This window comes from Glycine max, chromosome 10, assembly GCF_000004515.6.
Source record: "Glycine max cultivar Williams 82 chromosome 10, Glycine_max_v4.0, whole genome shotgun sequence".
In the NCBI taxonomy this organism is placed as follows: domain Eukaryota; kingdom Viridiplantae; phylum Streptophyta; class Magnoliopsida; order Fabales; family Fabaceae; genus Glycine; species Glycine max.
Window position 1 is genome coordinate 6,102,660 of NC_038246.2, and position 25,887 is coordinate 6,128,546.

General features: G+C 31.7%; 2 protein-coding genes across 3 annotated transcripts; both read right to left on the bottom strand.

Annotated features, from left to right (window-relative positions):
* Positions 1–596: 596 nt before the first annotated feature.
* On the bottom strand, positions 597–7,324 carry LOC100803070 (serine/threonine-protein kinase spk-1). 2 transcript variants are annotated; one of them, XM_026124045.2, is made up of 5 exons: positions 6,919–7,305; positions 5,325–6,287; positions 1,509–1,556; positions 955–1,423; positions 597–887 (listed from the first exon to the last, which is right to left on the bottom strand). In XM_026124045.2, exons 1-4 carry the CDS (start codon positions 7,120–7,122, stop codon positions 995–997), a joined length of 1,644 nt encoding a protein of 547 aa, XP_025979830.1. In that variant the 5' UTR covers positions 7,123–7,305; the 3' UTR covers positions 597–887; positions 955–994. The 2 variants fall into 2 exon arrangements, with proteins under 2 accessions (XP_025979830.1, XP_040861600.1); XM_041005666.1 differs by having other exon boundaries at positions 597–1,423; positions 6,919–7,324.
* A 3,648-nt stretch (positions 7,325–10,972) lies between these two features.
* LOC100794565 (putative homeobox-leucine zipper protein ATHB-51) lies at positions 10,973–13,642 on the bottom strand. Its single transcript, XM_003535217.5, has 3 exons — positions 13,362–13,642; positions 12,481–12,800; positions 10,973–11,601 (listed from the first exon to the last, which is right to left on the bottom strand). The coding sequence occupies exons 1-3, from the start codon at positions 13,453–13,455 to the stop codon at positions 11,338–11,340; spliced, it is 678 nt and encodes a 225-aa protein (XP_003535265.1). The 5' UTR covers positions 13,456–13,642; the 3' UTR covers positions 10,973–11,337.
* Positions 13,643–25,887: the final 12,245 nt, after the last annotated feature.

The window sequence follows — 25,887 nt, forward strand, 5'->3', positions numbered from 1 at the left end:
AAATATTTTTATCATTTTCTACTTTATTTTATTTTCTCTCTTTGTGTTACGTTACGTTACATCATTTATTATATCTTTCAAGTTTTCTCCCCTTTTATTTTTCTTTCTATCTCTTCCTTCTTCCTGCACCTAAGAAATAAAGTGTACAATAATTATTTTCCATTTAGCAGTTTTTAAAAGATAGGTATCGGAAGGGATGTTTTTCACTACGTCAGCGTGAGAATCAGATGCTTCTCGTGGGCAAATTAAAACACGAAAAATGCTTGCGAACATATTGGACATCTAAAAAGTGTCTTTTAATCTTCAGATGTATTTTTTTAATGTTTACATGAAAAAGATAGAAATTAGATGGAAAATAAAGATAAATTACATATAACAAAATGTAGGGTTTTAATTTTTTATATTTAAATAATGAAATTGTTCAAACATCACTTCAGAGTACTAATTTTCCCTACATTTGCTCAATATAAAAACAAAAGAAACGAAATACAAGAAACAAATCCACCATTCATTTCAACATTCCTGTTACTATAAAATTAAAAATGAAATTACCAAGAGAAGAAACAGAAAACAGAACCCAAAGAACAAAAATCGAATGACTTGAAACATGTTTATAATGTTTTCATATCAAGAATATCATTCAGCATAAGAGTACATGATAATGAACACTGTTCACAAACAAGTCAACGGTACCAATTGACAAAGGCATCTTTGACCTATCGTAAGCATGAGAAACAAGGCACAGAGTATATCATAACGGTATTCTTAGTAGTGAGAGCTCTCGGAGTATCCCAACTTCTTTTTGAAGATGCAATGTGGAAGACTTGAAAGGATTTAGCGAGCACCCGGCTTCAAACAAGTCCTACCCAATCCAAGGCTAAATGAACATGCCCCCAAAACAATTCCCATGGACATCAATGAATGAGGGAAATGATGCAGGGGCACGCTAAGAACATGGAAACAGTCGCACGGGAAAGAGCCCTTGCCAGATGAACTACTTCTGGCTTCTGCCTTGGAAGACTTTCTTTGATGGAGAATGCATTAGTGGTTTAAAATCTGAATTGATAACAATATTCCCCATTCCTGTCTCCATGGCCTCCCTCTCATCTTTGTCCTTTCTCTTCTGATCCGAAACGGAAGTTTCAGCAGCAGGGTTGTGATTAGAAGGCACAGATGGCTCCAAAAGGCGAGGACCAGCATTCATCCATGGATGGAGAAGGCACTGACCAGCTGTTGGCCGCTTCTCAGGAACAAAGTCAAGGATAGGAACCAAAAAGTCTGTCATATCATTTGCATCTTTCTCACTCAAGTCATACTTCTCCAAGAGGACTTTATTCAAGGGCCAGAATCGCAACCGTCGAATGTGCCTTAAGTCACCATATCTATTAAAGAAATCACGGGAATAACGGCCACCTAGTGCTATCTGAGAATTATAATCCGCAGCCTCAAGTTAATCATGAACAAATGAACCATAAAGACCCAAGAAATGGAAAGAACAGTACTGTTACCTTACGTGGCATCATTCCAAGAAGTTCCATCATTAATGCTAAGTGGTCCTGAGATATATTAAAAATGAACACACTTACATCAGACATTTTTTTTATAAGCACTTACATCAGACATTAACATCAAAACTGAAGCGCAAATACAAGTAAAATTATTTCAAAATGTCAGCACTGAAAATAAAGCTAACATAACAAAAAGAATGAAGAAGTCACTCCCAAGCAAAGCAAATTATTATGCAGGCCTTGGAATGAATAAGCAAATCCAGTAAGTTGCATATGTAAACAGCACACAAACCAAACCATTTCACAGACAGGAACACGATCTGCCTGAATCAACCAATTTGCCTAATAATCTTTTCTTTTTATGGAATTTTTGTATAATAATCATTAGGCAGGCTAAAACTCAAAATGGAATAAACTTCAGTCTGTCTTGATATTGTAGAAAAGGGATGTTGGTGGTTTACTTTGGACTATGGTGCCACAACCCACAAAGCTAAGCTCTATTCCTTGCTGGTGGTACAAAAGCCTATATCACAAGTTAGAGATGTAATATAAAATCATTCGTGTCATTCACCTAACAACTTAAGTTATTTCAATAGTATGTTCACAACATCGTACTCATGGCCTATGACCATAAGATCTAAAGTTTAATCCTTCTAACCCTCATTCTTCCAACAAAATGTTGAATTTCAGCACAAGTGTTCTCATGTATTGTCCATGCTTCAGGAACAAAGAGCTCTTGTGTGTGGGACATGTTATGTTAGAGATGTAATATAAAACCAATCATGAGTCTTTAAATAACCACTTAAGTTTGTGGAATAGTATGTTCATGACATGGTGTCAAAATCTCTATGACCAATGTAGTCTATAGTTCAATAATCCCTGTTATCCTCATTCTTTCAATAAAAAGTTGAATTTCAGCACAAGATAAGTATGTTCATGAATTGTCCATGCTTTGAGCACAAATATCTTTTACATTTGGGGTATGTTAGAGATTTAACATAAAAAATAAAATAAAATAAAAGCATTCATGTGTCTTCACCTAACAGCTTAAGTTTTCAAAATAGTTGGTTCATGACAGATTTTTCCTTCATCTAAAACCAATCACTAGGGTATCTAAAAAGACTGGCTCCCTCCATGTCCCAGATGCAGTCCATCTTCATATAATTGGGAAGGGGACATCAGTGGTTAGTGGTTTACTATGTACAGGTTAAGATCACACAATGCTCGGGCCAAGCTCTCTTCTTTGAAAGGAGCTGAGTTTTGTATATTGCTTGTGTGCTCATCTGCAGGGGATTATTTCAATGCTTTGAAATTTCATAATGAAAAATTAATAGGTGATGAGGTAACTCCTACTATGAGGGGCTTCAATGCTTTTATAAAGGAATCTGACCTCCTAGATTTAAATTTACCTAATGCCCAAGTTCACGAGGTCAACTAGCAGAGCACACAATTTCCTGGTTTGGACAGATTATGACCAAGCATGATTGTGAAAAACTCACAATACACATCTTGAGGTTGATTTTCAAACATGTGGATCATAAGGTTCACGACTCAATGTTATCCATCATAGATTGATTTCCAAAATGCACCATTTTCATTCACTCTCTCAAAGGGTGACTTGCAAATCCAATTAAATTATGAAATTAATGGTTACATTGTTCACAAGAACTTGGGAAGATACATTTCGGCATCTTGTCTGAGACACTTCAGCTTAACATGTTTCTTATCAGCTCTTTCCACTTTAAGAATGTGTGGATAAACAACCTTGACTTTCTCCTTAAGCAGAGATTTCAAAGCTATCCCACATTCCACACCAGTTGAAGGAATCAGATGACAGCATACAAAACAAATAGCCATAAGACTTTAACCTTCTTGCTTCTGCCAAACATTCGAACTCAATAAAGAACTGCTCCAAATTATCCAAGCAAACCTAACCCAAAATTCATTAAACACACCATAGGCCAACTCCATTTACAATTGCCTGCTGGACTAAGTTGCTGCACAACTAAACCAGCAGCTGTCTCTGAATTTGAACAACACTTTAAACATCTATCAAGAATCAAGAAATAAAATCTTGTTAGGTCTAGAACCCACAAAAAATTATGAGCCTTAATACTATTTAGTGCTACATTACAAGTGAATTTCACTTTAGAGGGAGCTCTGAAATTTGGATTTTCAGAGGGCCTCTTGTAACACCCATATCTCTAATACCGTAATTATGCATTAATTATTCTATTTATTTGTTTTATACTGCATATTAATCTATATAATTTCAAAATATGAAACAAATAAATAGAATAACTAATGCATAATTACAGTATTAGAGATGTGTTACACCTCTCAATAAGAAATATCTTTTATTGGGAATTTAGGAAATGGAAGGACTTTCAAGTTAACACAGCTGAAGAAAATTTAACTTTCTGCAACACCAATTCAACCCATAATGCTAGCTAGGGTCCGGCCACATTATGCTTAAGAAATTATAAGAAACTAGGCATTAACTCTTTATTTTTCAATTTCATATAAGAAATTATATTATATTGTTCTACAAAGTACTTTTTTCTTGCTAACGTATCACCCTAATCTTTTACCTGGATAATTCTCCATCCCCCTTTTTATTTTTCAATTTCTCTCACTTCTCTCTCCATGTGTTCAATTGCATTCTGTTATGCATATAGTCTATAGTCTATATTAGATTTTTCTACTTTATCCCACCTTCAATTAAGATTATCCCCTACATTTCATCATACAACTGTTCATTCCATGTCACTAGATATCCACTTTAAATTCAGTTCATGGAAATATTATTTCTTAATGCCCATCCTAGTAGTACTTTTTTCTACAGAACATTAGAGCCATAATATCACTATCAAGTATCAATAAAGTAATAGGATATCACAGGTGCATCAGATCACAAAAATTCACATTCATTTTACCTATCAACTTTCATCACCCTAATTCTATGGGAAAACCATAAGTAACCAGAGTCAGTGCTGTTAAAAAGTGGCCATGGCAGATTGTGGTGGTGGATTTTTAACTACAACAACTAGCTTTTTGTGGTGTGGGTCTCCTAAGGTTCTTATCAACATTGGTCATGTCTAGTCAATGTGCAATCTCAACCCACTAAGAGCCGATGTTCTGATGGCTGCACACTGCAATGCTTAACTTAACCTTTCCAGTTAGCACCTTCATAGGTAGTCCTTTCCAAAAAACTGGCAACTTACTTCGCTAACATAGTATGACTAAATGCATGTCACATCGCCACTAATTGGTGAAGAGGACCATTTTCAAATTTATGAGGATCAAATACAATAAAAATAAATGGAGGGCCAAAAACAAATTTAACCATATTTACATAGACCAAAAACATACTTAAGCCAAAAATAGAGTAGCCATGAAAATCATCTACTTGGATAGTGCACATTGTTCCTGCAGCCCATTTCATGATCAATGCCGGAATTCAAAGATCTGATTCAGCCTTCACCAAATGTACCTTACCATATGGGCTACAACATATCTTTTATCGAGTCAGTAGTTTTCAAACACCCTAAGTTTTAGTCTAAACATCACAATAAATCCTTTTTCTTACTTTTTTTGGGGGAAAGGGGGGATATGCTAACCAAAAAAACATAGGTTCGTTTCCCATAACTGGTAAGGATGGAGTCAAATATACTATTGAATATGTCATCATTTATATATTTAATTAAATTCCAACCTTCTCTTTGCAAAATCAAGGACCACAGAACCTAAAATTTTCACTTCAGGAATTAGAATGATCAGGTAGAGCATATAAATAATTAAACAAAATACACATACCTCATCCCTATCAAAGTTGTCACCACTGTGAGGATCAAATAATACATCTCCAGTTGCAAGCTCAAAACAAATGCAAGCAAAGGACCAAAGATCTGCAGATGTAGAATATTTTGACCCAAGGATCACCTCCGGGCACCGATACTGTCTTGTCTGGATATCATTTGTAAACTGTTTATATGTCCAGCAGGCATTACCAAAGTCCACCAACTTGCACTTGAGATCAACCGATGCCAGCAGCTTCTGTCTCATAGAGCGGCTTCCTCTTTTGTTACCCTGCTCTTTCAACTTTGTTCCATCAGCATCCGATAACTGACTAGTTCCTGCAGAACTAGAAGTCTGTTCTCTCGCAGAACTCGCATTGGGAGATGACTCCACAGCCCCAGAGGTTTCAGCATTACCCTCAACTCCTTCAGAAGCTTCCTTCTCAACACATCCATGGGCTGCTTGCTTAGCTTTTCTCTTAATCTTTTTCTTATGATTCTTAACCAAATCCCCATTCAACATTTTCGTATCTTTCATCCCTGCTGACTCCATCGCCATCTTATCTTTACTATTAGGAAGAATAAGTGGCGCCCCAGACTTCCTAGGATCCTTAGACGGATCAATTGTCGACAAGAGCAAGATGTTTTCGGGCTTCAAGTCAGTATGTATGATAGAAAGCTGCTGGTGCAAGTAATCCAATCCAGCCAGAATATGAAAGCAAATCTCCTTAACCATGGCAATAGGCAACCCCCGATAATCCGAGTACTTAATAAGAGTCAAAAGATTGTCCCCAAGGTACTCAAACACCATGCAAACATGCTGTCCATTGGGACCAGAATGCTTGAAATGGTCCAAAAGCTTCACCACACACTTCTTATCATCAGGATCTCCCTCCGCAATCTGCTGCAAAATTGTTATCTCATCCATAGCTGCCTCAGTGTAGTGCTGAGCACTCTTCTGAACTTTCAAAGCCACGTATCTCTGCAGATCTCCACACACACACAAAAAAAAAAAAAAAAACACAAACAAAACAAGTCAACAAAAATCGAAAATCAAAAACTGCTCCTAGTTTAGTGTCAAGCCATCGCTAAATGCCAATAATCTCTTGTATTGTCTCTAGATTAGAAATTAAACAAACTAAAACAAGTCAACAAAATCAGAAAGAAAAAAAAATGCTCCTAGTTTAGTGTCAAACCATTGCTAAATGCCAATAATCTCTTGAATTGTCTCTAGATTACAAACTAATCAAACTGAAACAAAATCAAAACAAGTCAACAAAATCAGAAAAACAAAAACTGCTCCTAGTTTGGTGTCAAACCATTGTTAAATGCCAATAATCTCTTGAATTATCTCTAGATTATAAATTAATCAGACTAAAAGAAACAAAACAAGTCAACAAAATTCGAAAAACAAAAATTGTTCCTAAATTAGCGTGAACCGTTGCTAAATGCCAATAGTTTCCCGTACTCTGTCTAGATATTATTCAGACTAACACGTAACTGAACTCAAAAAAACATTTCAAGAATAAACCTAAAACAACGAATTAGGGGGGGGGGGGGGGGAGATCGAAACAAAAGGCTTAAGAGAGAGAGAGAGAGAGAGAAGAAGAGACAGAATGTTTGGTGTCCCAAGCGAGCCAGACAGTGGAGAAATGGCCCCAGCCGAGTTTACTCTGAACGACGTAGCGACCGGCGCTGAAGGCGTCGCCGATTCGGACGGCGTGGTAGCCGCCGCGGCGGTAATCTTCGGTGCCTTCGTCCTCGGAGGTGAAATCGCTGCTGTCGTCTTGGTGGTGCTGCTGGTGCTTGTCCCCCATTTTATACAATTAGGAGAAAGAAAACACGCACGCACTGTGTTTGATAGAAAGAAAGAAAGAAATGGGAAATGAGTTAGTTTCAGTTGGCTTGGCTTCCCGGTTAATTTAATTCAGTGAGGTGTCATCTTCATCCATTCCACAACAACATGATAGTACACTCCTTCCCTTCTCATGTGCCTACCACTCTCTAGTATAAAGATATATTTCAAATAAATTATTACTTTCCTCTTCACTTTTATTTATTGTCATTGCTTGGATTTTTATGTAAAGTCTTTATTGGGTGCTTTTCTTTTAAGATATGATATGATGATATGGTGATATTGCATTTTTAGAAGAAAAATATTTAGAAATATTGTTTTCATGCATAAATAAGTTTGGTTGATCAGTAATTTTAGGGAAAATTTTCAAATTTATTTAAAGTAAAAAAATTAAAATAAATAATTAGGGATAGGTAGTTTATTCTAGAAAATAATTTTTATTTTTATGAGAATGAAAGATATTTATTTTTCATTATAAGAACATGAAGTGAGACAAATATAAATTCTTTATATTTTTTAGAATTAATAATATTTGAGATTTTTTTTCCTAAGCTTGTAATAAATTTTATAAATGTAATATTTTTAAGTTTATGTTTTTTGTTAACTAAGTTTTGATACCTTTAAATAAACACAACTTTAAGATTATACTATAAGTAATTTTTTGTGTATTATCGTATTGACTAATCAACTAAATAGAAATCATTTTACCAGTAAAAAAACCTAGAAATCATTTTAAATATCATTTTTAATGTAATTATTACAAAAATTAAGAGTCTCATATGATCATTTATTATTAGATGATCATGTAAAAAAGTTTTAAATCATAAATATATTTTTTAATTAAATTAATATCTAATTGAATAGAATTTAATCAATATAGATTAACAGTATAAAAAAATCATTCTTTCATCTAATTATTTATAATAAAATTGTTACTTTTATAGTAATTACTTACAAAATGTTTTTAAGTTAATTTCTAATTAAGTAATAATATTAACAATACACAAAAAATAAACTCTATAAATATTATTATCAACTTTGCAAGTTTTTTCCCTAAAGATTTATTTTAACACACTTCCTGTATAGTCTACTGTTGCATTCAAATCACAGCCCTCCGTTTTCTCAAGAAAACTGCAAGGCGTTTTACACACTGTCAAACAATGGAAGACTTAATTTTTCTAAGGATTAGTCCAAAGATTAAACTTGAGTATATATATATATATATATATATATATATATATATATATATATCCCTTGAATTTGTTCCGGTATTTCATGCATACAAGTTTTTTATATGTAGAATTCTATAAATAATCACTCACATAATTTCAGACATGATAATGCTTAAATATATTTTTTTAGTGGTGATTTGAAGATTCAAAACAAGAAATTCATACTTTTTAATTAAGTTTAATGTAAAATGAATGTTGGTATTTCTCTTATGCTTAACCAAATTAAATCGGTTGATGTCAAATTTTATCATGTAAAGACGAAGTCAAAAGACGTTAACGTCCTCTAAAGTAAACTTTGGTGCTGAAGTTACAAGTAAACATCGTCCGGTAATGATGAGTGTTTAAGTGGAGTACGTATCATAAGGTGTATGATATGATTTAGTATTATATATATATATATATATATATATATATATATATATATATAAGAGATAAGAGATAAGAGATAATGGCACCAATGTTTTTTAGAATGGCATGAGGGGGGTTATCATTCACATGGAAAACTGAAAAATACTTTTGTGGAGATTTAATTGGGTACAAAGTGATTGGGCTAATGTGATTTATGTCTTAGTGATTGGGCTAATGTCATTTATTTTATACTGAAAAATACTTTTAGTTAGAATTGGTCCAGCCAGAAAAAGCATGACATTTAACTAATCACCTTTTTCTTTTGTTTGTTGTGATTTGATGTTAATGGTCTAATGTGATTTATGACTTAGTTGATTCATTTATTTTGAACAGTAAAAAATGAATATCAAATATTCAATCATGAAGCTAATAGTCCTCAGCAAATCTAATCAATCATTGATCCTGATTTGGTTTGGTAAAACTAGATCACCGGCCATCTCTTTATTATTACTTCTAAACAATGTCTTTGTTAATTGTAATAATTTCAGAATCTTGTTAATGAGTATACTAAGGATATTTTTGGTTTAAGAATTAAAAAAAATTATAAAAATCATTAAAAAAAACTTAAAAAATATTACAGACAGTAAGGTACTAATTAGTATTTATCATAATTTTAATAACTTGGAAATTTTATCTTTTTTTAACTTACCTTTTTTGTGAGTGTATTGATTCTTCTTAATTTGTATTTAGCGATTAGTATTACTGTAATTATGAGACTTATTAATTTTTAAATTAAAATCTACATACATTGATTTTTTTTATTTTTAATAAAATAAGATGCTGGCATTAAATATTAATTATTAAAAATATTAATATTCATGTAAAGCATAGATACCAATTAAAGAACCTTTTATAATCTATTATGAAATGCCAAAAAAAAAAAACTGGATAACATATATATTTGATCATTTATACCTAGCTTAGATTTGAAAGAAAGATACTAGAAAGAAATTTAAAAGAAAAATGTTAAGCAACATATTCTAATACTCTTTTATTATTGTGCTGGGTAGTATAAAATAAGCTACAAATTTAGCTGAGGAAACACTACAACAAAATTGACTTCTAGTTACCAAAAAATTATGTCACTATAAATTAATAATTCATGGGTAGAAGTATAATTGACATTTATATACCAACATTTTTCCTTATCTCAACTTTGAGGAGTCCTATTATAACGGTTATCAATTTGTATGTAAAAGTAGGTAAAAATCATTAACTTTATCTACAACATCCAAATTGTAAGTAAAAGTTATATTATAATAAAAATTGTTCAATTAAATTTATTTATTTTCTTATTATTAAATTTTATGGAAAAGTAATATAACTGAAAGGAAGGATTATTGAACAATCATATGTAAAAACAATTCATATACATGAAACTTAATAATCTTGATGTTTTTAACCAAGCCAAGTAAATTCATAATCCAGTCACGCAGGGGCATTCTATTTTTGGGCTTGTTCTTTTTTTGGTCCTTTGTCCTTTTGCTTTTGTTTATGGACTTGGTCAATCTTTACGGAATCATTTTCTTTTTCATTAGGACCCGTGGGAGATAGAGAAAAAAAGTTTCAAGAGTTTTTCTTTTCTTTTCTTCTTCTCCTTGCTAAATCTGTAGCAGAGTGGAAAAAAAAAAAAGATAACTGCAAAAAAAATTAAGAGAGAAATGGGATCAAGCCTCAAGGGTTTGGAAAAATAGATCAAAAAATGAATCTTTTTTGTTATTCTTTTTGCCGAATTCGAGTAATACAGTTGTTGTTTATCTCAGACATAGGAAGGGAAGAACCTAGGATGCTTTTAATGTATCTTGATCTGCATCCTTTGGTTAATTATGAAATTGTTCTCTCTAGTGAATCACAGTAACGACCGATGCACGTAATTTTGTATTTCGTAATTTCTTCCTTATCGATTTTGAACCAACATTATAGCTAGGTTTAATATATCCTAAAAAAATCAAACACAATCCTAAAGATATCTTCATTATTCAAATCAATTCTCAACTGTTTTAAATTTTTAATCACTTAATGTATAGTCTGGATCCATTGCGTACCAAAAAAAAAAAAAAAACAATAATAGAGTCCTATTCTCAGCCCAAAAAGCAAAAGAATTTCCTTGAATATACCTAGACACTTCACGACGTAAGGTCCATTAATTAAAAACGTTAAAATTATTGTATATACGAAGAGGAGAAGTTTTACTAATAAAGAAGGATTATATTATATTATATATATAATAACAGTACGTAACATTTAAAGACTTCATGCAATTTGGAAGCAACTAATAAAGTGATGTGATCTTTCTGGGACACAGCTATATAATTTTTAGCAATAATTACACTACCAACCAACATGCAGAGGTCTGCTCGATCGCTTTGATCCTAATATCAGTTCCTATGGAAATATTTTCCATTCATCTACTACTCTTCAGTTCATACGTTACCAATATCAAAATTAAGTTAATTAATTAACTCACAAACTAAGCTCACTCACATTAATTATTATTGTTCAAACACACTAACACAATAATAATATCCATTAATTCATTAGGGATGATAATAAGGGACCCCAGGCCAATAGGGTACTGGCACTGTGTTGTAATGATCTTCCAAAGTGAAGGAACAGTTTCCTTCTCCAATATTATTATTATTCTGCTGCTGCTGGTGCAGTGTTCCGCGTTTGGAGCAACGCAGTGCCTCTGACGTGCTTTCCACTGTTTCTTGATCCCCAGAGATTTCTGTGTATCCTGTTGACACTTGTTGTTGGGTTCTAGAAGCTTGCTCTCTCAGCATAGTCTTCAACTTCATTACCTACACATATATTGTTTGCAAGAATGAATGTCTACTTCATATATAGTTCACCAAAGCATCAATCATTAAGTCTACACAAGGAAAAATAAAACAGTGTTGTGGATTTTTAAACCAAAAACATACATATAAAAAAATTAAGGCAAATTAAGTGTGTTTATGTGTGTAACTTGCAAGACCTGGAGAGAGATAAGTGTGTGTAAATATACATACAAAAGTCCCATTTTTGGACATCAAGTGAACTACTCATTCCACTCATCACGTTCATCATTTCTTTTTATATTTCTTTCTTCTTGTCATATTATATCATCTACCTAGTATGTTTGGATTAATTTCATGGTGAGAAATAATCAATTAATAAAACAATAAATAATTGTTTCAACTTTTTTATAATATCACCTTGATTTTATGGGAGTAAAATTAGTTGTTGTGTGTTATCCAAATACGTACATGCACTAATCATCCGTCAAATCTATCACTTCCCTGTTTGTGTGTAGACACCCCAATAGGTATCAACAAAACATTAATTAGTGTCTATATTGAGCAAGAAAGTAAAAATATATATACATATATATATTGATATAATTGATAATATGATATGAAAAAAAGATAACCGACAAAAGTGACAAATAGTGTTATACTCATTCGCATGTTCAAAATTGAGGATTGATATACATCTTGCATAAGAAAATCATCCATGGACAACACCAAATGACACTTAGAACAAAAAGTAAAAAGGAAAGAGAAGACAAAGAAATATAAATATTAGCCATATGATGTGATAAAAGAAAGATGGAGGACAATAATAGGTAATGATAGACAGTATGAGATACATGAGTGTCTATATATATAGTATGACACTATCGTATATATTTAACCTACCTCTTCCCCGAGCTTCTGTTTTTCCTTGGATATGACATCAAATTCCTGTTTAAGCGAATCGTACAAGTGCTCAAGTTGCTTGTTCTTCCACCTTGCACGCCTATTTTGGAACCAAACAGCAATTTGGCGAGGTTGAAGCCCTAACTCCTTGGAAAGCTTCATCTTCCTATCAGGATCTAACTTGATCTCCTTCTGAAAACTATTCTCCAACGAATCTAACTGGTCACTTGTTAATCGCTTCTTCTTCTCCTGGTTCCCGCAGTTCATTTTTTCCATGGATGAACTTGTGCCAGCCAGTGTTTGTTGCTTCACTTCCATTCCTTAATTAACACGTAGAGAGGGTTCAGTGAAGAGTTTTAATTTTCTTAAATGGACTATGCATTAATTTTAAATGTTGACCAAGCTAAAATGTCAGATGGGGTTTCCAAATTTGCTTGCTTTAACAAGAAAACCTACTTTGTATCACTTCTTCAAGAAAAAGCAATAATTATGGTGGGGCAATAGCTTGGGATTTGCAAAAATTTACAAAAATGGACTCTGAAAGCAGTCCAAACGTGAAGGAATTACTAAATTGCATTCTAGAAGTTAAGTGCATTTCAAACGGGTTAGTTTTTAGTTTTTAGTTTTGTTAAATATATTAATAAAAGAAATTTGAATTCAGCAACCTCTCTTTCTTCCTTTTCTCCTTCACTTTTAAGTTCCCTTCACAACCATCGTCAAGTCAACCTTATATTTTCGGATAAACAATAAACTAAGAGGAATAAAGAAAACGAAAAAGAATAAGAAAAAATGTAACTAGATGACATTCTAGGAAAAGGATCAATGCTTAAGAACAAGAGTAGATAGTGTTTTGATAAAAATAAAATAAATAATAAAAATACCTGGATAAGGGGTGTAGTTGTAGTTGTAAAGGAAGCTCAAGGAAGAATCTGCTCGGGGAACATAACGTCTTGTGCTCCCATAATTCCCCTCCATGTCTGGCTTTGTTTTCTTGTCTCTCTTCCCAAGCCTTCAACTTCAGCTCTCCAATCTTTATCTGTGTTTATATGGGTCTCACTCGGTTGGGAAAATGCATGGACCACAAAGGCAGTAAGTGAAGAGAAGAAAGATAGAGAGAGGTCATAGGTGTCTGCAGCAAGTTTAAATAGAGCTTAAGGGATTCGATTCCTCTAAAAAAAAAAAAAAAACAGATATACATACACTTTAAAGAAGAAGAAAAAAAGCAAAATTATAAAAACATTATTGAAATATTTATTGTAATAAAATAAAGATATAGAGAGAGAAGAGGAATAAGTTACTTCAAAAATCCTTTAAAGGAGTTATATAAATAATGATTTATGATGAATGGATAGTGTAAAATATAGTGAGATTGAATATGTAATTTTTTTTGTTGGTTTAAATTAAATATGTTTGAAATCTTTCATAAATAATTAATTTTTGTTACATTAAATTCTGATATATCAAAATTTTTATTTTTAGTCTTTATCATTAATTAAATGATAATATAATATCATATAAACTATTAATTATATTGAAAAGATTTATTCATAAAATATGACTTCATCATTTAACTTGCGATAAAAGTTTTGATATATCAAGATTTAATATAAAAAAATATTAAAAAATCAAACAAAAAATATTCATTTATAAAGGAATTAAAACATGTTTTAACATTTTCCATAGAAAGTTTAGATTAGGAAAAGACAAATCTCCTTACAAGATCAAGCAAAAATCGCATTATAATTTAATTTATAGCAAAAGTTACATTTTATTTACCAATAAAAAAATTTAAAAATGAACTTAAATAACAACTAATATGAGCAGAAGACTCAATTAGATGTGTGAACGTTAGAGCATGTCTACTAAACTGATATAATACAAATTTTGAAGATATTTGAATAGTTATAACTTTATATGACTTTATATTTAAAGTGCACTACTAGCTACACTCCTTTTAGAAGATTTAAATAAGGTAGCTAGGGAGGGAGAGGGGAGGCACTACTAGAGTTGTGAGAGGGGAAAGGTTCTTCTATTCCTTCCTGTCTTTTTGGATGGAAGGATGGGTAAGTGTTGTGAATTTGGTGAATCAGCTTTTCTTTCTTGCTATCCTTCCATCCTACTTCAATTTTGGGGCGCAACAAAGTCTTGTGTTTAATGCAGAGGCCGTACACACTATGAAAGAGAGAGAGAGAGAGAGAGGAAGCAGCAAAGCAAAGGAAAGGAAGGTCAGTTGGCCCCCTAGGCAGCCTTCAACGGGGACCATATTTGATCATAGACCTATGAATCTACTCTCACAGTTTTTGCCTTTTCCATTGTGTGCCACAATCACCCAAAACTGATGGTTTTCTTCTCTCTCTCTCTCTTTCTCTTGTGGGCACATTTGCAAAGTGGGGTAAAATGGTTCCAAAATGGCAAATTAATACCAACATAGGAGAACTTCCTTTGGCCTCAAAAGAGGGTATGTACTGTGAAGCCTGGCACCACTGCTGCCCTCACATGAGACAAATAAAGGAAGGTAAATAAAACAGAAAACACTTAGGCTCACTTCTGTTTCTTTCATCTCTCCTCCTCTCCCTTTCAACTTAATTATAACTTTGCAGTGTCACAGAGAAGAAAGCTGAGACAATCTCACTTTCACCTCTCCTTTCTCTAGATCTATCTGTTGCTTGCATGAAATCGGGATCTGGGTTTGCCTTTTACATTATTATTTTTTTATATTTGGTTACATATATATAGTTTGTATATATGCAAACAAACACCACCAACTTCGATCAATCGGTCTGAGATTATTTCAGCCAAAATTTTAAAAACAGTGAGACCGTGATTTGGGCTGTAATGTTAAGGTTTTTTAATTGCCTACTACTACAATTGGGATGGTATGGATTGCATTTGTTAGTGATTTGTCATGATATCAAAAAATGCGACTGCGACTGATATTTAAAACCTTGGTTCCACCTTAATCTGTGATAATTTTGGTTCACCTAGTCCTAAATATGTAATTGCATTAAATATTTGGAGGAAAAAAATTTATTTTTCATGATGATTTTATCTGGAACAAGATTTACTCCGGCAAAAGATACTATGGTGTAGACCAAAAAATATATGCAAAGAAACATACAAAATATTGCAATGGCATTCATTCATTTTGTTGGTAGGGCTATCTAAATTGACAGATTGGACTGCGTGTTTGGGGTGTATCTTTGCTTTGCTAGCAGAGAGGTTGGAACTACAAGGAAGGCCCCAAAATGGTGACAGAGATAGGTGAGACAAAGGTCACTGTAGAATCCAAGTTCCACTTATGCGTCTTTCCATGTTGTTTCTCATGTCCCATGATAACAACATAACATACTTACTAGCGTGATGTCGGAAGAAACACTCACCATATGTGCAAAATATAAATCTTCTTCCCATCCTATCAGCTTATGCCGTGGGAACCAAACTAACAAGTAACTCAGTAAATCAAAGAATTTAATGCATGCATGTTATATATATACATATATATTACAACTTGTATAAAACATATAAATAATATATTAAAGGCACCAAAATATGGTAACCTTTCACTTTCACCGTTTTGTTTTAACAAAAGAGTCTTTCTACTCTCATCTACTAAATGCACGTCTAATAAGTTTCTTCCTACAAAAAACACGTCTAAATTTTTTTACTAAGTCACGATGAAAATAATCTAGAATTGAAGAGATAAAGATGTCCTTACAAAAAAGAAAAGGAAAAAGCTAAAATAAATGGAAAAAGCTCACAGTTTCTTTAAACAAATATTGATTGAAAATTTAGGGAAAATATAAAACGTGATTTAACAGAAATCACCACGTGACTATAAATTTCTTGTAATTTTAAAAAATTTCAAGCCAACAAATCTTTTGTTTAAGTTGAGTTGAATAATCGTCAGCAATGCACACTTTTAATAATATAGACCTACATTGTCTATATTAATATTTCTATTTTTGTTAGATAAACTCTATACTCACAAAGACAAGTCTAGCAAATAACCAACATTTTTCCCTTAGTGTATATATGATATGTTTCTTTTTGGTATAATGGGTGTCAGCAATTTTTATACAGTTCTACATGATTTTTTAGTTTCCCTTGCTTATATATGCTTATGGAAAATAAATGACATAGTTAATGAAGTGTGGAATTTTGATCAATAAATTAAGTAGTATTCTAATAATCATCAAGAGATCATATCAATAAATAATCCAAATAAAAAAAATGAACATGGACTCCATATAAATTAGAGCTCAATTCAAGCACTAGAATGTCAATCAATTAAAAGATTAATTAACCATTTGGCTAAAAAGATATCAATTAACTTTTGAAAATTCTGATAGGAAGACTGAGTACTGAGTCGAATGAAGATAATTTAGGAATGACTACTCCATCAATATTCGAGTTGTAAGTAATTCTTCTATAGCTCCATGCCATTTTTATAAATGCTCTTTTATTTATTTTTTATATTCAAATAAAGAAATAATAAAAGAGTGAAAGATTCCATCCCATATACAAAGGTCAAGATAAAGAAAAAAAACTAGTCACTCTTATTTTTTAATAATGCTTAATTAGGGAAAGAAAAATGAGATATATAGTATTGGTGTGTAAAAATTTGATCCAGGCCATATAGTAAAAGTTCAAGGGGTTGTAGAGCTTAGGGTTAATGTACTAAAAATCAAATGCTGTCACGTATATAAGCCACAAGTAGAGTCAGAGTTCTGATAAAAACAAACAAATGCTCTGTCCTTTTACCCTGATCGATGTTCAAACGTTTCATAAAGGTCAATAGTCTTAAATTAAAGAATTCTGAGTGTTTGAGTATGCTCGGTGTGAAAATAAACGACCTTCAATTCTCCAATATAATTGTAGTCAAAGCACGCCTTTTAAGTGTTGACCGTTGAGAATATCTTAAAGTAGGGTTAAATGGCAATTAACTTAGATACGAGTGAGAGAAAAAAAGTGTAGTTAGCCAATGAAAAAAGGTGGGTACGTAGCTTTTATATATGGTGCAGGCGGTCCTTTAATATATATTATCTGTTTTTAAATATTTACAAGTTATGCTGTCAAAAAAAATATTTACAAGTTATACCAACATAAACATAGTATATATATATATAACAAAAGTTAAAATAATAGAATCGATAATTTTCTATGATAATAAAATTAATCATGATATATAATACGATACATATAGTACTATTAACATAAACTCATAATGTTTAATAATTTAATTTTTGTTAGATAAAACTTACTCTAACAAAGACAAATATTTCAGCAACCATTTGATATATATATATATATATATATATATATATATATATATATATATATATATATATATATATATCTTTTTTTTATTCTTTTAGTACTAATGTAGTGTTATTTAAAGTTATGTTTCTGAAACTTCTGAAAAACTCCATCAACCATCATCAAAGATCAACTCCATATTAGCAGAAAATGTTACTAACTGCATCAACAACTTGTGAGGCATCAGAAATCTTCAGAGGAGAGGCAGTGTTTCAGCACTAGCTGGTACCACATCCCTGAAAAAACACTAAGCCAAGCAGCAATGGGGTAAAAAAGCTAAAGCCTTCATTCTAGCTAGGTTGCCTATAGTCACTAAATGATTTTGAATCTTTGATCCTAGTGCTCCCCCACCAAAACTAAGATTTGCAGAAATCGAGCACCCAAAGCCATTACTAGAGTGTTTTGGTGGAGAAATAATCATTTTTTTTCATAACGATGCTAAAATAATAAATAATTTTTATATTTTTTTATGGTATAATCACCATGATTTTATAGAATACAATTATTTATTATTTGTTATTATCAGATTTGATAAGCCCTGCTCCCGATGATGTTTATTTGTAAGTTTATCCATAAATAATGAGAAATAGCGAGAAATAGCTCTAAAGATACTTTGACACTCAAATGAGTTGGAATTTGAATAATTAATTTACCTAAATTGTGATAATTCTTTATATAAAAAGGAGATTGAACTATCTAATATCAATCTTTCTCTTTGATATAATGTAAATGAAGAAAATATATGATCTTTTTTTATCTATTCTTTAATAATAGATATTTTTTTATTTTCGGGTTTTATCTTTATCTTTTGGCAAGAAGATAAAGTTTCTCTTACCATATTTAAATCTGTTAAAGACGAAATCTCAGTAGACTATTCGATCAAACGTCGAAAACGATGGCTCCCTAATCCGAACAATACATTATCCAAACACACTATACGTTCTCAACACTGACTTTTAATTAGATATACCATTTTTTACACAAACAGAATGAAATAAAATAGAATGAATCGAATTGAATAAATGAAATGAGCTAGATATCATTGTTTTAAGTATTAATTGTGATTAAAGGATGATGTAAGAAAAAATGGCAAGTGTTTTTAACGTGACATTTCCCATGATGAGTCCTTTCTCAACGCGTGACGTGTTGTGCGTGCGTGCAGGAATGGTTGGTAGCAAGAACAAGAATCAGACGCAACGTTCATATAATGGCGTAGGAAATTAATCAAACTCATTTATGTCGTCCATGGCCAGCGTTGAAGAAACAAGAAGAAAACAGAGAGCAATTAAATGAGTAACTCATCATATAATCTGCATCATTGATTATTTTGCCAACTTGAAGAGAAGATATTAATTCTTATAATCAAAATACGATCGAGTACATTTATTCCTCAACATAGTAATACAATTGGGCGTTGTGAAAATCGGACTGAACCGGCTGAATCGGAAATACAATTAACCTCAATCAATTCCATTTGATCCCATTGAGCTTTTCTTATTTAATAATTCCTAAAACATATTAAATTATTGATAACATCTTCATAACAATAATAGTTAATTATTATTAGGGTTAATTAAGTTTTTAGTCCTTCAATTTTTTTATATTATAACTTTTAATCTCTTAAAAAATGACAATTTTTAATTTTTCATTAATTTTCTGTCATAATTTTTAGTTCTTTTAAAAAAATTATTTATTTTTAGTCCCTCATTTATTTTTGTTATACCAAATTCATCTCAAATATAAAATAAACAAGAGACTAAAAATTGATAAAATAAGAACTAATTTTAAACTAAAAATAATTGAGGGACTAAAAATGGACAAAAACTTTTAAAAGGAATAAAAATTCTAACAAAAAATTAATGAAATATTAAAAGTTGTCCAAAATAAATTGAAAGACTAAAAATTGAAATCTAAAAAATTTAAAGGACTAAAAACTTACTTACTTACTTAATTATTATTATTATTATTATTATTATTATTATTATTATGATCATCTTGACCTTCATACAATTTAACATTTATATGTTTTATATAACTTCATCATACTTATTCAAGATCATCTGACAACTTTTATACTTATCCAAAAAAAATGACAAGAGTTTCTTTAATAATTTAATGGTAATTATGTAATATTTTATACTGCTTTTGTCCCTAAAGATTTGGTGTACACACATTTATCAACTTCCTTTTAAGGAAAACCATCATCAAATAATGAAGATCAAATTTTGATGCCATTATTTTGGTACTTGTTTTAATACACATAAGAATTTTAAAAGTTTACACATTTTATTTATTTGACGAATAACTATGCACCCTTCACGTCAAGCATATACATATCTTCTTCTAAATCATCATTTAATAAGGCAATTTGATGAATCACTAACTTATGTATGGACTTTAAATCTATTAACACTTAGATAGAAGAAATTTCAGTAACAAGAGCAAAGGTATAAAAATAATGTACATTTAGTTTGAGTAATCCCTTTTGCTACTAATGTAATCTTATGCTTATCAATTCATCCATCAAGGTTGTACTTCCTCTTAAAGACTCACTTGTTGTTATCTATGAAGGTTATGGAATAATTTTTACCGCTTTTGTTCATAATTTGTTTTATATCTACTAAGTCTAAATGAATTAAGCTAAAAGGTTTAGATAGGGGTGAGTGCGAGTTTAAATTTCTGAAATCATCGATACTCGACCTGCCCAAGTAGTATGATGATATAGTAATAAAATTATATTACATTGTTGTTGTGTTGTGGTATTTTAGAGAGTAAACACTCAAGCTCAGTCCTTAATTGGCCCATACCATTAAGTGAATACTAGAAGCTGCTCCAATCTCACTGAAACCCTAATCCATTTATCTTCACTTCATTCACATGTCGCTCTCTAAAAACCCTAGTAAGAACTAAGAAGATGTGTCACTCTCTAAAATCATAATCGAAGAACAAAGATGGTGCGGTGTCATCAATGTTTCACCTGAGTCGCCTCTCTTTGTCTAAGACTAAGTCTCATTCTATGTCCCACTATCAATATGCCTCTCTTCTTTTTCATTTTTCTGACTTTCTATGTTTCGTGCTTAGTTTTCTTTCTGGGATGACCACAACCTTTAATGCAAAGTTAACAAATAAATGCGTAGATACACCCCAAAACAATTTTTGGATTGGAATTAGGATGAAAAAATTATCCTTTGACAATGTCTCGTATTGCATATATTTTACATTGCTTACCAATGTAATATTGCATTGAATTACACTAATGCTCTTTCAAGGCTGACTTAGTTTACTTACAAGAGGTATATTATGTTATAATTAGTGTTCAAATGTATGATGGATGTACTGGATTAATTATTAATTATTTGCATTGTCAACTTATACTTTCTTCACAGGTTTAGTCTTATAATATATGTCATTCTGATTAAGTTTATCATATTTTTCCTTAAATGCATTTATTTTCATTAAAATTGATAAGTATTATTATAGTCACATAACTTGTCAATTGTATATAATAATAATAATACTTGTCATTAGTTAATTTATTGTTTAAATGTAAAGTCTTCAAGGTTTAAAGTTAAATCCTAATTCAACTCAAAAGATTCTTCGTGGTTAAAATTGACAAGATATATATATATATATATATATATATATATATATAGCCTTTGGGCTATTATTATTATTAAGTTTGTTGTTTGGGCCATTAGAATTGACAAGGAGTAAATATTATTATTACTACTTTTTTATGGTAACCCACCCAACCCAAATCGTAACCTACAAAACCCGAAGCCCCAAACAATCAGATATGGGTCATGAAATGCTTTGGTTGATTTCATCCAGATTTACGGGTTTGAACCCAAACCCACCCAAACCTAACTCATGATCAGATATGGGACATGATTGTTTTAATTATTTTTGTTCAACACACACATCAAATTTAACATACAAATTAATTATTCTCGAACATTGCAATTTAATAACATACTAAAAATTTATACGTCATAATCTAACACACTACATATGATATGAATCAATCAAGTAGAAAAATGATGCAATTTCATTAATAATTTTATTAATTTCAAAAATGTTCAATACAAAAAGTCTTTGATTACAGTACAAAAACATTTTTATTGTCATTACAATTTTATTTGATGCAAATGACACTTTCATATCAACCTCCTCCAATAGTTTTTTTTTTTAAAGGAAAAAGTATTATAGTATGTATATTAAGCAATTTTGTACAAGGGGTATAACCATGTTAATACCTCCACAAAAAGAGATAGTGTATCCACTATACATAGGATTGGCTTAAAGATCCCAAAAAATAAGTCTCTAATCAAATTCTAACTATCTAAATTAAAGCAAACCAAGGGGTTGGTACACCAAGAAGAGAAAAATGTCACAAATTTGATTCTTCTCTTATATAAGAACCATTGCCATGAGATGATCTTACTATCTTCCAATAGTTTAAACCTGTCAAAATGTTCATCCCGAAAAACTGTTATTCCTAGAATTTCATATGCACCAGCAAGTAGCATGCCATATAAGGTGCTTCCATCTTCAAAATCTCCCACCACTAATAAGAGAGCCAAACTGAACATAAAGCTAATTGATCTCCTGAGGAAGCACTATGCCAACTCCCAACCATCTGAACACTTTATACCAATGTTCCCTCTGTTATGTAAAATTTGACTAAGTTATGAAACTCATGTTTCGATGAACTTACCTTGAGAGAAACACGAGTTTATTCGAAAGTGATCAAAATATGGACTAAAATTCAAAAAGTTGGATGCGTCATCAAAGGAATTCATTTTGATCAAAAGCGGAAGGTTCCGATAACATCAGTAAAACACATAAGGTTAGAAAACGCTAAGAAGTAGGGTCTCTTCAAAGATAGAAATGTCAATTGAAGCGGTTACGAAGACGTTTGATAGCATTAGATCAATATATTTATAAATATCATTGTACACGTGTCAAAATCATATGATTCGACCGTTAGTATTAGAAATATATAAATAAGATCTCTATCTGCCAATTTTGAGGGAGTTGAAACACTATCACTTAATTCCTCAAACACCGACAATGCCTACCATCAAAATTGGCTATAGGTTCAACAGGTCATCGTGTATGTATTTAATTCTCATCTTTTATGAATTCATGTCTCTTTACTTTATTGCATCTTTCTAAACTCTTTACTTTTTTCAATCTCCATTTCTTCTTGAAACTTTTACTTTTCCAATTTCTACTTCTAGTTCCTTATAAAATCACAATCGAAATTGAAATAATTATAAAAATAACCTTTAAATTAATCGAAAACACTATTATAAAATTTACTTACAAATCATCTTATAGACCATTATATGGTATTACTATAATTAAAAATGGATGTTTTTATCAAAATTACTATTACTATATGCATTAAGTATTAGACAATTCTCTAATAAGTTGAAAACTATGAACTTGTTTGTTTTATTAAAAAAACTCACAATCAAAAATGGATTCCATGTCTCATTTTTAAACATTTATTTGTTAATAGAATTATTTAGTGAAAATTACTTGGTTGTTTTGAAATATATTCCTTTTGAGAAGTAAGTACAATTTTTATGATTAATAACCAGATTTGTGTAGACTTAGGACATGATAGGAATAAGTGCTTAGTAGTTTCTTTACTTGAGTTACAAAAATAGCATGGAACTTCCAGATTTGGAATCATGCATGAACTGCCCAGTAATAATCTCCAAGAAAAAACTAAGACCTTGGAAGTTACTTTGCTTTCCCAAAATTTGCTATGAATTGGCGTTTCTAGAAATTGATTGTAGAGGGAAATAAGATAATTATATATAGTAGCCACAAAGAAACCTTTTCTTTCTTCTAAACTAGATATCGTGACACTAAGTTGAGACAATAATTCCTTCTCCTATACAAATAATGGTCTACGCCAATTCCAATGCCACCTTGAAATGTTATCTTGATGATTAATCATTTATGAAATAAATGCTCCCTTTATCCCTTATTGTTAGTTATCTGATACAGTCTAGCAAAGCTTTCTTTGAATGGTAAGTCCCCGCACCACCTTTGCTCCCAGAATAGAGTATTTTATCCATCTCTAACCTTTCTTTGGATACAATTTTCAAACCATCCATTACTGCCAACAGGGAAGTCGTTGTTGCAATGAATATCCCCCCACCATTGAGAAGAATTTACCCAATCACGAGATGATAGCTCAAGACTATGAAGAGAGTCATACCTGAATTTCAGCATAGGTAACCAAAGTGAATCTTGTTCAGCTATGAACACTACTATAAAAAGTGTTTTCTACGTCGGCGATACAACGACGGTTCTCCAAGAACCATTTTAGTATATTAGGCGGTGGCAAATTCGTAAATATGAGGTTTCTCAACGACGACGGTTTCGTGAAAACCACCTTAGAATGATTGTTATTCTAAGACGGTTTTCTAAAAACCGTCTTAAAAATAAGTGCCTTTTATATCTCCCTTCTCACTCTCCCTCTGTCTCTCACTCTCATTTAATTAAGGCTATGTACCACTTCCGCCAGTGGCTTTACGACACCTTCTTCTCCTTTGACCCCCACATCCCCACCTGGTAGTCCTTGCCATCATCTACCTCTCCAGCATCCACTCCTTGGAGCCACCGTCCCTCGCGGAGTTCGAAGCCCCTCCGCAAACCCCAAAGCCTAGCCCTAACCCTCATCACGCCATATTTTTATCTCTTCTCCTTCTTATTATCTTAATTGGGTTACAAATTGAAGGCCCAACGATGATGGATTGATGGGAGCCCTTCATTGAGTCTCCGAGGAACCCTAGACTCCAAATTGGTAAATCTCTCTTTGCAAAATCTCCTGCCTAATTTCTTTGCTGGAATTTAAGGGCAGGGTTGCTGGTGATGCATTTGTTAGTGGGGTTATGTTTAGCTTAGCTTCTTACCAAAGTCTTTTCCAGGTAATTCAAAATTTTTTACATGCTCTATTTGTTGATTAAATTCTATTATCCTTACACTGCATTATTGATCAATCATTAAGTTGATTTACTTCTAGTGTATTACGGTTCATAGAAAGTTCTAAAATATTACATACTCTTTGCTTTCGTCTTATGCAACATATTTGGATGTTGACGCTAGTCTCATACATGGCCAGATAATTGGTCTTATTCTTCTATTATCTCAAACAATGCTATGTTTTAAGTTGTTTTCTGCTTTTTATTTGTAGCTGCAGAAAAAAATGATAGATCTTTTAATCACAACAAAGTTGCAAACTTTTATCTCTTGATGTTGATGGTTGTAATTTAGATATTGTTCTTAGGAAGAAATAATCTCGATTCATTTGTTGGATAGGTTGATTAGGTTCTGTTTTTGGTCCATTATAGTTTGCGGTGTTCCTCCAAGGTTTTGATCTCAATCCATTACAAACTAGACAACGTAATATTCGTTGTTTAAAAGATAATTTTAATATAATCCAATACGTATCGCTAAAACATCAAGATTGACTCTTATGGTGGTTGTCATAGGAACTCTGATGGAAGTACATTATAATAATTTTTATAAATCTATCTAACTGTAATATTTGTTTGGAATCTTTAATCCCTATTAATATTATTATAGATGTTTTCTTGTCGAAATTGCAATTGCAGTATCCCCTTTGTGCTTGACCTTGTTAAGTGTTTCTCTGTTTAAATCACATTTCTTCTACCTTTTAGATTATACTCTATTTACTATAAGCAATTGCACTTTATATATTAATGCTTGTTTATTTTGTTTGGAAAAAGAGGTAAGAAAGTAATTAAATTGCCAATTTTAGACATTGAAAGATTGTAACATGGTTCCAATGTGCCTGCAAAGGCTTCCGAGTTTCTAGGGATAACTTTTCTTTATATCAAATACTTTTCTAATTTTTATTGGACCTGATAGCATGGACTGAGCACAAATTGACCAATGACCTTGGGTTGAAATACTGTCATCTATCACTATATATTCTTATGGATGTTGCACAAATTGACCAATATTATTATAGATGTTGCACTTAAGTTTTTTTGTTTTGAATCAACTGCTCCAGTCTTATGAATGAAATTAGAGTATAGAAGTATC